Source organism: Monodelphis domestica, chromosome 2 (assembly GCF_027887165.1).
Source record: "Monodelphis domestica isolate mMonDom1 chromosome 2, mMonDom1.pri, whole genome shotgun sequence".
Lineage (NCBI taxonomy): Eukaryota > Metazoa > Chordata > Mammalia > Didelphimorphia > Didelphidae > Monodelphis > Monodelphis domestica.
This window is the reverse complement of record NC_077228.1, coordinates 430,428,754-430,445,388: the sequence shown is the minus strand read 5'-3', so window position 1 is coordinate 430,445,388 and position 16,635 is coordinate 430,428,754. Positions and strand designations below refer to the sequence as shown.

Here is a 16,635-nt window from a genome sequence, read left to right as displayed (position 1 = left end):
CCATTGCCTATCCCTTACCTCTCTTCTGCCTTGGAACCAATATAAAGTATTGATTCTAAGATGTAAGGTAAAGGTTAAAAAAAAATTAAAGGCCAGCAAATCTCCAGCTCTAGCTCTGCCTGGGCATTTGAAGTAAGTTTTTTTTTTTTTTTTTAACACTAGGGTATATTACTAAAAGGATATAAAAGTATTAATTCTTCAGTTTATCTTTTGTATCTATGTTTGTTTTTCCTTTCTTGTTCCTCACGTAGTGCAATCTTATATAGAATCAAAATAATCATAAAAATACCAACAACATTTTATTTATAACATATAGAATTTAATATGGTACCACATTTGGCATATAGTTGTCAATTAATAAGTGCTTAATGCATTCAGGAACATGATGCTGGTGCATTTGTATCCAAGGAATATGATTTTTCTCTCAGTGTTGAGGAGTTATGACACAAATTATAATAATTTATAATCAGAAATTATTTTAAATTAAAAATTTATATATTTGGGTTCCAAATTATAATAAGCACTGTAAGGGATACCAAAAAAGTATTTGAGAAAACCCATTAAGACTCATGACTTTGGGCTAATACATTTTTTGCTATGGAAGGAAAACAACTCTGATCATTCTGTGGACCTATAATCAGATAATCTCGTCAAAGATTGCAAGATAAAAGAGGTTTGATGGAGTATAAATATTGTTCTTAGGAAATATACAGATTTAAATGTTCAAAGAATAGTAATCCTCTGAAAAGTGGAAGATTATAGATGGTCAATTTTCATGTGTTATATCTCATATGAAGTTAGACTATAGAGATCTTAGAAACTAATAATCTAGCTGTTTTATGTTGACCATATTTCAGTATTAATTTACCTGTTGAAATGGTAGATATCTTGTATGTTTCCAAAAAGGGCAGATCTTTCTTCAGCTCCTAGAGAAAGCTTGGATTGGTCTTTGATGCAATCAAGATAATCCTGTGAAATCAATGAAAGGGATATCTTAAAAACTCTTGTCCTTTTCAGTATTAGTAATGGAGTTATCTTTAATTATGTAAGATGAATCCTTCATATCAGTTTCAAGTTATCATTTCAGTAACGCATGTAGTAGTTTTACTGTGAGAAAACAGTCATTCTTTTATTAAAGGTAACAATACTTACCTGTTCACTGACCTCCAGAAAATAACAGATAAATTGAATGGTGAGTAACATGGAGACATGTTGTATGTTTACACATCCACCTCCAGAAAACTGTACTTAGATTTCATCTACATTGTGATTATACACAATTAATTAATGGATAAAAGTTTCTCCATAATAAAATATTATTTCTCTGAATGACTGTTAATGACAGAAAAACTTAGTGATACTCCCTAATATAATTTTGAAAGTTTAACAGCAATTTGCTCTAAAGCTAATCTCCAATAAGTAAAACTCCTCAATAGTCCTTTACTCAAACGTTAATGTACAAATGAACATATTTTATCAAGTAATATAACTCAGCATGATATATTTTAGCTGTTAGTTTTGTTTATAAGTATATTGCACTTAATGAAACATGAGGCAATCAACGTAAAAGGCTTTTTTTTTTCATTCTGATATAGAAGTACTTAGATTTCTATAGGGGTTCTGATTTACAGGGGGTTAAATTCTATCTGTCTGAATTTAGATATTCTATCAGGGCTGCTGAGACAGAGGAAAACTGTTCCCCCAAGTCCTACGTCTAAGAGTGCTCATAATGAAATGTCCTCCAGTAATGTTTGCAAAAGAACTCTGCAGGAGGCAGGAAAAAAATAAAGGAAAAAGTGAAAACAGCTGAAATAATGTAAAATGAAAAATAAATAAAACCCCCTACCCTGAGCTGAACAATGTAGTATGGCATTCAACCAAAGGCAACATAACATTCCATGGCCCCGCACTTTGAGGAAGTAACCCCATGAAATGTCAACTAGAGCATGAAAATCTTTACACCATAACTGCATTCCAAAGTCTGATAGCAAATACAATAGTATTTTGATGCACCAGTAAAGGGAAAATTGAAACTTGAGTACATTATGAATCATTTCTCACAGTCTTCAATAATTAACATTCATTATCTCAATTTCTGGTAAATTCCTCAAGTAAGAGTATCTTTTCTCAGCTTTTGTCAAAAAACCCCAAACAAACAATAAACACCTGCTTGAATATCTTAGGGTTGGGGGAGGAATCCTACTCAGAGATGTCAATGAGAACCAAAGCTCTCTTCTTTTTCACCATCCCAGAACCTCAAAGAGCCCACATGGTTACTGATCAATGTTTACATAATGAATAATGAGAACAAGGTCCTGGGGCTTCTTAACCTTCTGACATTTTGTTTGCATCTCAGGAACCACCCAAAGGAAATCAACAGCCTCTGGAGTTTGGGGAGGCAGAGTGTAAATTGCTACAGACTCCAGGGTTTAGGAGCCCAGGAAGAGGAAGACCTCATTTGACTTTCATTTGGGTTTGTATTTATCTGAGTAGTGGATATTAATTACCAAGCAGAATAAAATTGAAGTCATAGGCAAAAACTGGGTAAGGGTGGGGAGGATGGAAAGAGTGGAATCTCAAAGTGAATGGGAAAAAATCTATACAACAGATGGTAGAATTATTATACTTGCCTCCATATGTCTGGGAAGAATCATCAACAAATACATAAATTGGAGTTTCTTGTACATTATCCTATGAAAAGTGCTATTATTTGAAGACTTTGACTCTTAAGTGTTAATAACTACAAATATGGACTGGTAGTGAAAACCAGAAGATATATGAAATTTCAATATACTTCTAAACATCTTCTTTCATTGAGTAGAGAATTGGTATGACATTAAAAATTTGAGCTTAAAAATGATTACAATAAGATACCATTAAGCTAAAATTTAATGAATTTACTAACTGCATTTAGAATGACACATACATATCAATATCAATGTTATTGTTATTATTATCAAGGAGAACTTATTGAACTCTAACTCTGTGCCAGGCACTGTGCTAAGCCCTGACAATATAAAGAAAGGTAAAGACACAGTCCCTAACTCTCAAGGAGCTCACATTCTAACAGGAGAGACATCATATAAGACATAAACAATATGAATGGGACATAATCTTGGAATGAAGAAATTGCATGAATATAATGTATTTCCCCTAGTTTATCTTCTGAAATCTTCAAATTCTATTTTTTAACCAGGCCAATTTAGCTAACTTTACCAAATGGTTTCAATTGTTTTCCAGATATTTGGTAGTCATTCAAATCCAGGGTGTTTTTTAAGAGTTATATTGGGGTTTATTTTGACTAGATGCTAGCAGGATTAGGTCAGCAAGTTCAGGTCTGCTAAAAATTTCACTGCTGATAAGGGATATAATGGCTCAAGAACCTTTGGTGATTGTATTGCTAATGGATGAAATATAAACACCTTAGCCCAGCATTCTAGGGCTAATACCATGCAAACACTTACCCTTACAAACACTACAAACATTACAGAAAAATTGGATTATTCCCTATCCCATCCTGCAAACTCCCATGTTAGTGAATTTGAGCAAGGCTGCCCCCATGCTAGGAACACATTTATCCTCATCTCTGTTCAAGTTTCAGCTCATGTATCACCACAAAGCCTTCCATCATAATTAGGACTTTCTCTTTTGTCCTCATCACAGTTTCTTTGATATCATATATATTCACATCTGTAGATGGATTCACAAATTAAGTTTACCATTTTTCAACCTTTTCCTCCATCACAAACTGACTGTGAGGTTCTATAATACTAGACTTCTATACATCTTGTGTGGAGAGCCATCATATTCCCGGCTATCTGACAGAGTCACAGTTTGGGATAATAGAGGCTGCAAAGCAGCCTTCAGAAAAGATGAGGCATCCACTGAACCTCCTCTGTGTGACTTCTCCCTCTAACTTCCTGTACTAATGGAATTGTTATGATTGTTGTTCTCTTCCCAGTACAGGAGAAATAATATAAGAGCAAATACTTACAGGGTTAACACACATATGCCCCACTTTAATCCCCCAGATTATTATCCTAAAAAGATTACATTCACAGAATTAAAACCTAAAGGTCATCATCCATTACCTCTCCTTTTTCCCTCTTAGTAGAGGTACACTCAGAGGCCCCATACCCACTGTTAGCTAAACACATAAGCACCACAATCAATCACTCCTCTGAAACACACTCTGAAACTGACACTGCTTTTTCACTATGTTTATGATAACCAGGCAACATTGACAAAGTGCCTTAATGAAACACAAGAAAAATTTAACTTGGAAATTGAGAAAATTCCTGATTTCGGTCTGTCTTAAATTACCCTCTAACCCCATACCTAGCTACCAAATGTTTTGTTACCCATCTCCTAAGTAATTGTGCTTGATTGTGAAAGCTGATCAAAAGAAAAAATGATTCTCCTAGCTGGTCATCCCACAGGTCAGGAGGAACTAACCTTCAGATCACCCTATCCATGTCATTCATCTCCATCACAAACCTTTCTGTTATAGCAATATAGTGAATGATCACAGAATGTTGATTAAGTGATTTGTTAATGTGTGACATATCCAATTATCTGTAGAAGATCATGTATGTTGAAAAATGATTGTGTGCCAGAAAACCACGTACTCACTGAAGCTATAAAATAAACCAAACCTTGTGCAATGGCAGAACGCTATGATGCCTAAGCACAGGTCTGAGCACTCAGTTATCTCTCATCTCTTATTCACCTGACTGCTCCACCTTCTCAGAAGGACCCTTCACTTTGGGAGACTGTGGGCTTGGCTCTCAAAAATCTTGGAGTTGATTTAAAAGTGAATTTTAGAAAGAAATAAAAATAAGAGTACATTTTGTAGCTTTACTAAATGTCAATGAATTTCTATAAGGTCTTCTAAGTGAACTTTAACTTGTCTACTAATTATGTGAAAGGTTTTGTAATAATTAAAAATTTGTAATCTTTTAGGAAAAACATACAAAATTCAGACTGTTTAAATGGAATAAAAAGTTTCAAAAACTACAATAAGTTATTGAATAATAAAAGAGTAACTAGAATCTAGTTCAGAGGTTCTTTTTTGGTGTGTCGTGGACCTCTTGGCTAGTTTGATGATGTTTATGGTCCCCCTTCTTTGAATAATATTTTTAAATGCATAAAATGATAAGACTTATAGAGAAAACAGGCTTACAAAGAAAACTAATTATGCTGAAATGAAGTTAGCAAAATATATATTTTTTAGCAAGCCTGTGGACTCTGGGTTAAGAAACCCTGATCTAGTTATATTGAATTCCATTACCCGCATCCCAGAATAGCTGCAGAAAACTACAGAATAGGAAACTAATCCTGCCTCCTCACTTGAAGTTCAAGGTTTGTTAGATTTTCAGGAACCAGATACTAAATTCCTCATGTAAGGAAAGGATTGAGTTAAAGAGTACTAAGAATTTCAAATGGGGCTAGGGACAAAGAACCATGGCTCACCTCCAAAAAATTATGGCCCATCTCCAACTGAAAAGACTTCAAAACAGCAAAGCCAATAGTATAGAGAAACTGTATTAAAAGCATGCTTATTTTCTGAAAATTTTCAGAACACAGAGTGTTAGGAATCCAACTTTGTGTAAGCCAACTGTTGAAAGCAGATCAAAGTTGTATGGTCACAATTTGCTCCCCTCACCAATTCTAATTAAGTCTTTTAAATATGATATGTTAGTCCTAAATCAGTTACTGAAAACTGCTACAGAATATACTATATTAACAGTTGTAATCATTTGAAACCATAATGAAAGGTTTTAGCTCCCAGATAACAGTCCATGCTGTATGCATAATGACAGTACAGAAACCAGGAAAATTTATTGGCTCAATGTCATATTGTTTATTGATTTCATTTGCTTGTCAGTCCTTGTGGCTACTCTACTTTCAGGAACAAAATATACCAAAAAGTCATAATGAATTCCCCCTCTTTTTAATCAACAACTTTCCATATTAAATATTGAACATTTAATTACTGGAAGTATTTAAGCAAAGGCTGTATGCCCACCTGGCAGAGGTGCTAGAAACAAAATTCCTTGTGGAAAAAAATTTGAGACAAGTTACTAAAAAGTGTCATCATAGTCTTTGACCCCACAAAGGTCGATAACAAGCCAGAAGCATATTATATATACCAAAATATTCATTAGATCACTCTGTAGTAGCAAAAAACAAAATAATAAAAACTGGAAACAAAGTGGGTACAGTTTAGGTGAAGCTGACCAACTGTGGCATGTGAAGTAACAATATTATTATGTGAAAAGGTGAATATAAGGTATTTAGAGAAATACAGGGAAAGGTAGACTGGATGCAGAATAATTAAAAAAAAGCAAAACCAGGAGAATAGAAATACTGATCACATAGTGTACATGAAAACAACAATAAAACACACTTAATATGTACATGTGCATGCTGAAAGAGTCAAATGTATTTGTGATTTCATCAATTCTGGAGTTCTTTCAATGATGTCAATCACCACCCATCTGTGATGATTTATCTTGTATGATTTTCATTTAGGTCCTCTCATGAGTCTACCATAGGGGATTCACTTAATCTGCTGGAGGCATTGCTCACCTTCTCTGAAAATCACAAAAGTATTAAGGGGTGCCAGTACTCTACTTCCAGCTGTATTCCCTAACTCTTGTCTTGTGACTAGCCCATCTTCCCTATAATTTCTTGATGACATCCTTTACACCCGTTAATCTTAAGAGTTGCTGGTTTGTTATATGTTGGAGCTTACGCACACCCACTGTGGACAGTTCTACTGATTTCTATATGATGCATTTTGAAGTTTTCAAGGTTCAGATTACTCAGATCTTAATGCCATGCAGCAACACTAGTGAAATGTTTGTCTTGGAAAGACAAGCCTTTGTTGTCATTGGAATTTTAAGGTTCGTAATAGGGCCTTTTAATTTATTGAAAGTAGCCCAGCTTATTCTTCTATTCCAGTCCAATTTTGGGCCCAGATCATTGTCCATCTGTATTTTCTGTCCCAGAAAGAATATGTTGCTAGACAAATTTATTATGTAGTCTTACTCAGATGAATGCTGAAATATGGGGAATCACCAATTCTTTATTTTTTATTTTTTTTTCTTAGTGCTTTGACAGACCAAAATTCTTTGAATGATTACAAATCTCTATTGGGGCTCTGCTTTTGGGGCTTGATGCAATTGACATATTGTTACCTGCAGGATTATCTGGAGCTCTTCACTATCCACAGGGAACTAATGGCTCAACTATGTACTGGATTTCGTTCATCAAAATGGAAGATACTTTTTTGGCAAATCTATATCTTCCATTTTACACTTTGCCTGATATTTACTGTAGGAAAATCATTGAATACAATTGTTTCTGTTGTTATTTCTTCCAAGAAATGCTGAATGAATTTGATGTATGGAAAAAGGACACTTTGTGGTAAAAAAAGCCTCTAAGGCTCTAAGACTAGAAGATTATAGAGACGTCTCTTCAAAAAAGAATTAGGAGATGTTGACCATGGATAATAGCAAATAATTCACAAAGAATGAAATTAGAAACATTTAACAGACAGGAAAAGACTTATTATTCATGTGGGAGTTATCCTTTAGTGAGCTGTCTGTTCATAGTCAGACCATTGACTCATAAGAGCTAAAATCAGAATTTATAATAAGAAAAAAGAATAGTAATGAGAAAAATACATGGCATACAATGAAGATGATTTAATCCTGAATTATTTAAATAAACTATGAAAAAAAACAAGGAGTAGGAGAATGGGCTGGATTGAGGATTAGGGGAGAATAGAAATGACACTGATGCTGACTATAAATTCATCCTACAGTTAAATCAATGTAAGTAAACTGCTACAAAAAGAGACTGAAAATTATATGTGTATATATAGTATATCCTACTTAACATAATTGTAATTGGGGGGTTAAAAACCTAGTCTATCAACTATCTTTGCTCTTAATAACATTTCTGAATTTTCCTTTAGTAAATTTCTCATACCCTTAAAATAAAGAAAAAAGGCAAATTACCAATTCCTCTGTTTTCTCATTTACTTCCATGTTCAATGAAGACTTCATTTTTCTCTAATAATTTCCTCCTTGGCCTTCAGACTAGCTTTTAATGAGACCTGTTATTAAAAAGGTTCCTCATTTAATTCATTAATTCTATGGGTCAATTCTCAATGCTAATGATCTTTTGATTCTGATGTTTGAGAACATTCTTTAGGCATTATTCATTCTTACTCCTCTTCATTTAAGTGTAGTATGAGGCAATGGAAACTGGGCCTGAAGTTAGGAGATCCGGGTTTCAGTACAGGTTGTGCTATTTACTAGTTGTGAACTTGGGCAAATTATGAAATTTCTTACTTAAGTCCTCAGTTTCCTCATTTGTAGTTAACATTATTTCAATTACTTGGCCCATGTGTCTTCAACCACAATTTTTGCTCTAGGAAGGTTTCAATAGGATTTTATTTGTTTTTATTACTTTTATTTTATTTTTGAAAAATATTTTTCCATGGTTACATAATTCATGTTCTCTGCCTCCCCCCTCTTGGAGCTGACAAGCAATTCCACTGGCTTACACATGTGTTATTACTCAGAAATGTCAATAGGATTTTTAAAGAGCATATTTTAACCAAGTACTATGCTAGGTGCTGGAATGTAAGAATTTTACATTGTCATGTAATTTGTTTTTTCCAAAACATTCTTATCTCTATACCTTATTTGTAGGAGTGTTCCACTAATAAATTCTTTTAAGGCAGAAGAGCAGTAAGAGGTAGGCAATTGGGATTAGGTGATTTGTTCAAGGTCACATAGCTAGGAAGTGTCTGAGGCCAGATTTAGACCCAGGTCCTCCTGACTACAGGTCTGGTACTCTAACCACTAAGCCACTTACCTATCCTGCACCAATAAATTCTCTTTCATCATTGGTGAGTTTAACTTAGTTCTTTTTAGAGTTAATATCGAATATTGATATTTTATTATTTTACTATTTTTCTTGGAATTTCCTTATTATTATTAATTTTGATTATCATAGGCAACGTTTCATTAAAATAATGTCCGGTCATTGTAAAAGCCTTAAATAATTGTTTAATTTTGTTAGATAACAGATTTAAGAGAAAGTAATTTGAAATCAGGATATAGTCCATATAGCAGTCACTTACATTTTATACTAGTTTTACATTTCCAAATATTTATTTAGTTCTGTTTTTTTTCAACAGGAGTGGATGTAACCCTCAATTTCATTAAAGATTCATATATGTCTTGATATGATCACATTCAGTTTTAATGGGTAGATTATTCTTGGTTGAAAGCCTTTACATTTTTCCTTTTAGAAGACTGTATTCCAAACTTTCCTCTTTAAGATGTAGCAGCCAAATGTTGTGTCAATCTCATTGTAGTTCCTTAGTACTTAAATACTTTATTTTTTGACTGTTTATAACATACATGTTATAGAAAATCTGAATTTTGTCTTATGTTCCTGGGAGTTTTCATTTTAGAGTTTTTTCAGGAAGTACTTGTTTTTTTGTTTTTGTTTTTTTCTATTTTTCAATTTGCTCTCTGGTTATGGGAGACCTGGACAGTTCAATTTTTATTTATGATTTCTTGAAAATATGGCACCCAACCTCTTTTTCCTTTTTGAGAGAATGGGCCAAGGTCTTTAGGTAGTCTAATGATTCCTAGATTCTCTCAACTTATTTTCTAAGTCAGTTCATTTTACCAATATTTAGCTTGCATATTTTTTAGTTTTCAAAATCTTCTGATTTTATTTGAATATTTATTGTTATCTCATGGAGTCATTTTCTGTTTGGTCTATTCTAATTTTCATAGAGTCAATTCTTTGGTAGTATTTTACCATGATATCTTCTAAGATATCAATTCTCCTTGCCATTTTTTATTACTAACTATTCCATTTTGTATCCCTTTTTTCATTTCTCCCAGGCACTTTTGTAGTTCTTATAGTGAGGACTTCTTTTGAATTTACTTCTCTCAATCCAAGAGTTTTTCACTGTGTTCAGTGTGAGTGAGTGAGTGTGTGTGTTTCCTTTTCACTCATGTATCTAACTTCAGTTTCTGAATTTTGGGTTCATGTTTGGTTCAAGTTCCACTACCATATTCATGATTGATGTGCAAAGGACATGATCGATCCTGAATTCAGTGGTTAAGGTCAGGCTCCTTTTTTGGGGAATGGTCTTGTCTCCTGCCTAGATATTATTTTGGCTTTGTTTCTCACCTTAGATGAGGGTCCCTTGGTATCCCTGAATTGAGCATGGATACTGGTCTCATCCTGCCAGAGAGGGGGCCTTTGGGTCACCCTATACTGGGGGTTGGTCTGGAATGGACTGGGGCCCTTCTGGTTGTCCAAGTCTAGCTGGTCTGGCCCTATCTCCTGTCTGAATAGGGACAGTGCCTTTCTGGTGTTTACAGTGGGCCTGATGCTTTAGTCATCTCTTCCTAGGTGGGAATAAGCTGTTTCAGTTTCCCCTTCAACCTATCCTAGCTTTTCTCTAATCTAGGATTCTGAAGGATTTTGTAGTCTTTTTTTAAAATAGACTTGGATAATATCAAGGAGTTTATAGCCGATTCTCTTTGGTTTTATTGTGCCTTTTGTTGGACCTATTTGTTCATTTTTACAACTTTACTAGTGTGTCTGGGAGTCCTAATTGCCATCTTCCCCTCAATTCCTAGCTTAAATATTTTGTTGCCTTGAACTCTGAATTCTCAAAGCATTTGCATGCACCGATCCACCATTGAACTAGTTTTTTCATGTTGGATCAAACGAGAGAATATTTGTGAAGTGTATTGTAAACCTTAAAGCATTTTATGAAGGTCAGCCATTGTTGTTGCTGCTGTTGTAGAAAGGCTCATCACCTAAATCTGCTGGATGCTCTTTAAGGACAAAGACTATACATTACTATATACACTATGTATAACACACACACATATACAAGAAATGGTAACACAGAACCTTCCCAGTAAGTACCCATCAACTTAAAGAACCTTTTTCTACCTTAAAAATGTCAAAACCAGCCTTGGACATAGATCTACTCAAGAATGTTTAATAAGTCTCATGGAGAAAAAGGAGACAGGAAGGGCATAGGATGAAAGAAAGGAGACCATATCTTTAGTTATTTCCCTCTAATAAATCACATATGTGAATTTCCCTGCTCTGGTCTTTGGAAAAGCATCTAACCTCCAGTTACTCTCCCCAATGGTCTTTATACAGCAATGTAAAGGGGAGAAAGAATAAATTACACACAAAAGAAAACAGGGACTTAGGATGCCCGATCACTTTGTCAGAATTTAAAGGTTTTTAGTGTATACACACTGCTTAATCTGTGTATGTATGTAAGCATAACTGCTGTACATACATATATACACATACATGAATTATGAGTTTCACAGGGAATTGTATTAAGATGCAGGATAGTATCTCTTTAGTAAAAAGGATAGATTCTTCCTGTTAGTATGTTTTAGTGGCAAAGTCCCAGGCTTTCTGATATTCTATTTGACCTTAAATAAGTTTGCATTTCTGAGTTGAAAGTCACATATGCTCTGTTACTGTTGACCTTATTTTAAAAGGATATTAAAATTGATGATTACAAATGCTTTTGTGATATTGAGATGAATAATTATAACAAATGCAATCTTAATCTCTCAACTTTATTTATCTAGTATAATGGAAACAGCATGATACATGGGGGAAAAATCAGACTAAGTGCCAGTTGAATACAACTGAAAGGAAGAATAGACTTGGAGTGGCAGTAGATTTGGAATAACACCCCACTGATTTAGAGCTAGCAGGATTGGAATTCTTCAGCTCTGAATCCAGTGTTCTTTCCAAAAGACTAAGATATCTAAGGTCTGAGTTTGACCCTTGTGTTGGTCACTAATAAGAGCACTAGTTTCTATGTGTGTAATGGAGGGACTAAAGTGGATCATCTTTAAAGTGCTTTCTAGCTTTGACTTCCTAAGGCTTTCTGAAGAGTTTGTTACTACCCTTTACATGAAGCAAAATCTTTCACAGTCCAGTGTTCAGTGCCTAGTAGGCATTTCCTGATTGCTGTAATGAAGGAAAAACTCATTTATCAGACATCATCCACTCACTAACTGCTCTAATTGCTTTGAGAACAATTACTCTGGTCTGTCTCTTTTTCATCAACCATCTTTTTGTGTGTGTTTTTTTCCCCTTAAAGTCGATTTCAATGTCCTGTCTACTGGGCATGGTGGTTACTTTCAGTGACCTAAGCTTCCCTCCCTTTCCTGATTTGTAATCAGTAATTTTAAACTGTATTCAGAGGAGGAATGCTGAGGTTTTCTAATTCTGCAGGGCAGTCAAAATAGATGAATGTTCTATTCCTTTGCCATCAGATAACCCATTTTTCTTTTAGGGGTAAGAACCAAAAATAATTGCTATAATGGTCAGGAAAATAGTAATCTCAAACTCCTATATCTCTAATTTCTGTTCTATTTAAAACCTTTTTATGAACTATTTCCTTACCTAACTTGAAGTTCAGAATTCACAGAAGCAGGCAGACACTTATAACCCTCAAAGGGGAGAAGGGAGGTGTCTCCTTACAGAGATAGAGAGGTAATGTCTTGGCAAAATTCTAAGCAACTGAAAATTAGGAACTGAATCATCTCAATTATAACTATGGAGCTGTTAGGATAACTTGAAAATGATGATTAAAGAGAAATTAAAGAAAACCTCTTTTGGGCATGCATTAAGAGAAAAAACATTTTTTAAAAAACACAAGTCTAATAAAAATAGTTTGCACCACTGAATGCTACTAAATTTGACATATCCTCTCCACGACAAGTGTTATTCCTCAGAGGGAGGATTAAAAAATTAGAAGAAAGCTTTGCTGACAACTTTCTTGAAGCAAGACACTCGTATCTGCTGCTGCTGCTGCTGCTCTGTTGGGGATAACCTAGACATTTCAGAAGAGTAGTGGTTTTTGTTCTTGTTCAGTCCTTTCCATTATGTTGGACCCTTCTTGACTCTGCTTGGGGTTTTCTTGGCAAAGATACTGAGATGGTTTACCTTCTTCTTCTCCAGATTATTTTACAGATGAGGCAAACAGGGTTTAACAAAGTTAAGTGATTTTTTCAGGATCATACAATTAGTATTTGAATTCATATCAGGAACTCAGGTCTTCTTTACTCCAGGCCCTACTCTCTATCTGCTGTGCTACCTAGCTGCTCCAGAGAAAAGTTTGTGAATGCTTTTTTCCCCTTGTCTAATCATTCCAATGTAAAAATCAATTGCTCCACTCTGACTTCCTCTTTCAGTTAAAAATACAACCCATTTTTTACTTCTCTTTCCAGCTAAGCAGGTCTGTTACTGCTCTTATCCTATTATCATTCTCACAAAACTTGTTTGTGTTTTTTAAAAATGTTTGCTTTGGTCGTTTTTTTTTTCCTTTCTAAAAGAAATCCTTTCCTTCAAAACTCTCTGCACACTTTAGTCATGATAGTCACTGTGTGATCTCATGTCTTCCTGTAAATAGGGGATCACAAGAAGGATTTTGCTTTAGAGTGATAACATAGTCAATTGAGCTGACTTTGCTCTCTTTCTTCCACTCACTTTACAGTCTTCTATAGCCAGTACTGACATGTAGCACAACCACCTCAGATGTTGAAACCCATTTCTTGGGTTCTCTTACTATTCCAGCCTATCCTAAACCAAATTTCCTGCTCAGTTACGGCAAGGATAAGGATCCGACTGCTTCCTTTCCCAATGTGACAGGACCTGTGCCATTACATCCTGATCCTCACTTAATTATTTTTGCCTCAGGTTTGAAAATTCCTCATTATAACTTTGTGTGACTTCCTGAAACTTTGACAGACTCTTTAAACTACTATAATTCAATGTACAGGTATATCTCTCATGTAAAAATATGGATTCACAAAACATTAAAGAATTGTGGGTGATTCACGTGATGTCAATTTCTATAAAGAGCTTAGTTATCCAACACAACTAAGGATCTGTTTTAAATTAACTTGAAAAGAGAAGATATCTTGAATATTAAGGAATCAATATTCAATCAGGTATCATTTATTAAGTGCCTAATTTTCTAAGAGCTAGGGATGGAAAGAAAGGCAAAAAACAGTCCTTGCTCTCAAGGAGTTCACATATAATGAAGAAGACAATATGCAAAGAACTTTGGTCAAAAAGGCTATGTACAGGATAAATTGTAGATAATTGCAGTGAAAAGACACAAACATTAAGAAGGAGTTGATATTTTTGGAGTGCAGACCTAGTAGTGGCATCACTAGTTCACAGAGTATGCACAGTTTAATACCTTTTGGGGAGTAGTTAAATTGCTTTTTGGAATGGTTAGATAAATTCATGGATCTAACAGCATATTAAAGTTTCTGTTTTCCCACAGTTTACCAGTATTTGTCATTTTCCTTTTTTGTCACTTTTGTCATTGTGATGGGTGTAAGGTGGTACCTTAGAATTTATTTTTCAGTTCTCTGTTTTTAGTGATGTAGAGCATTTTTTTTCATACTGCCAACTGATAACTTTGATTTCTTCTTCTGAAATTTGCCTGTTTTCATCCCTTGAACATTTATCAATTGGGGAAAAGTTCTCATTCACATGAATTTGAATCAGTTCCCAATATATTTTAAAAATTAGATCTTTAATCAGAGAAATTTGATATTTTGAACTTGCTGTTTTGTTTGTGGAAAATCTTTTTAATTTTATGTAATCAAAATTGTACATTTTATTTTCATGAACCATTCACTCTTATTTCATAAGCTCATCTACATCCAAGGAACTGACAAATAATTTTTTCCATGCTCCTTTAATTCTTTATGATATCATATTTTATGTCTAAGTCATGTACCCATTTGGAGTTTGTCTTAGTATATGGTTGTTGGTTTTTACCTACTTTCTGCCAGAAGGATTTCTAGTTTCCCCAGCAATTTTTGTTGAATAGTGAGTTCTTGCCCCAATAACTGGAATCTTTGGGTTTATAAAAAACTTAGATCTTGCACTTTCAATAAGTATTTATTAAGTATCTACTAGATGCTAAAGACTGTGCTAAGGACTGAGGAATAGAGAGGCAAAAAATAGTTCCTACCTTCAGGGAGCTTATGGTCTAATGGGGGTGATAACATGCAAATAAATATATACTGTCAAGATCTACACAGAATACATTGGAGATATTTATAATTATGGAGGGAAGACTCTACCATCAAGAGGGATAAGGAAAGACTTCTTTTAGAAAGTAGAATTTTAGCTAGGACTTGAAGGTCAGAGAACCCTAAAGAAAGGATGAGGGGGAAAATTCCAAACATGGAGACCACCAGAGAAAATGTACAGAGTCTGGAGATGGAATGTCTGGTTCAAGGTATGATAAGGAGGCTAGTGCCATTGCATCAAGCTGGATGCAGAGATGGCGAGTAACATGTAAGAAGACTAGAAAGGTAGAAAAAGAACAAAATTTTAAAGAGGCTTTAAATGAGCAGCTCTGAATTTATACCCTCATTTTTTAAAGATAGAAACTGCACAAAAGGAAATCACAGATTTTCAATTAGTCATAGTGATGTAGACTGTGTAAAAGGGAATTCTTAATTCCTTGTTCTAATTTAACTGGGGAAAGAGCTGGTTGTCTCAGTGGACAGAGACCAGCCAGCTCTTCCCCCAGTTAAATTAGAGCAAGGGATTAAGAATTCCCTTTTACAACTGACTCATGTCTGAAAAGAAATTGACACTAACACTTTACCAGATAAATGGTAGTTGGTATATAGCCCCCATCTATATGGCTCATATAATAAAACTTGTCAGTCTATCAAAAAAAAAAGGTCCTCTTTATATAGTACCACTCTATTGGTTCATACAATAAAATTTGTTGATCTAGCCCAAAGAAAAGTTACACAACTTTAACTATATCCTTACTGCTGCTAGGCCATTCCTTTTCACCTTCTCAATTCTCTGAGTTACTCACCACAGTGGTTATTCCAAATCTTTTTGAATCTTATCAAACATCTCATGGCTCCTCCTCTCTCCATCCTTTCAGCTGAGAGGCTTGCCTCATATTTTATTGAAAAACTGAAGTTTTTTTGCCAAAAGCTTTTTCTTTTTACCTTCTCATCTCACTTCACTCAAGAGAATTCTGTTCTTATCTTCTCCTTCACTCCTATCTCACATGAAAAAACAGAATTCTCCTTGCTGAGGCAAATTCTTCTATTTTCAGTAGTGCTGTCATTCTATCCCATCTCCTCTAGAAAGGCCTGCAATCTCTATATTGCCTACACTATCATCCCTACTCTCTCACTTATCTTCAGTCTCTCACAGTATGATGGCAATTTCTTTACTGCCTACAAACATGTCTATATTTCTCCTATTCTCAAAGACCTTCACTTGATCTTTCTCTCCCTGCTAACTACATTCCCATATCTCTCTTGCCTTTTGTGGAGAAACTCCTTGAAAAAGCAATCTATATTTATTGCCTCTACCTCATCTCCACTCACTCTCAACTTCCTAGATCCAGGTTATATCATTCAACTGAAACTGCTCTTTCCAAAGTTTGCAAAGACCTCTTGATTGCCAAATCCAATGATCTCTACTTAATACTCAATGTTTTTTACCTCTATGAAGCCTCTGACTCTGTCAATCACCTTTACT

General features: G+C 34.6%; 1 protein-coding gene across 6 annotated transcripts in view; it reads right to left on the bottom strand.

Moving 5' to 3' along the window:
- Positions 1-16,635, bottom strand: part of PLEKHG1 (pleckstrin homology and RhoGEF domain containing G1) — a 285,380-nt gene that overhangs the window by 56,297 nt on the left and 212,448 nt on the right. For all 6 annotated transcript variants that reach the window (XM_056818927.1, XM_056818926.1, XM_007484722.2 and 3 more), the window contains one exon: positions 869-969. In XM_056818927.1, the coding sequence (XP_056674905.1) occupies positions 869-969 (101 nt within the window). The remainder of the gene's footprint in view (positions 1-868; positions 970-16,635) is intronic.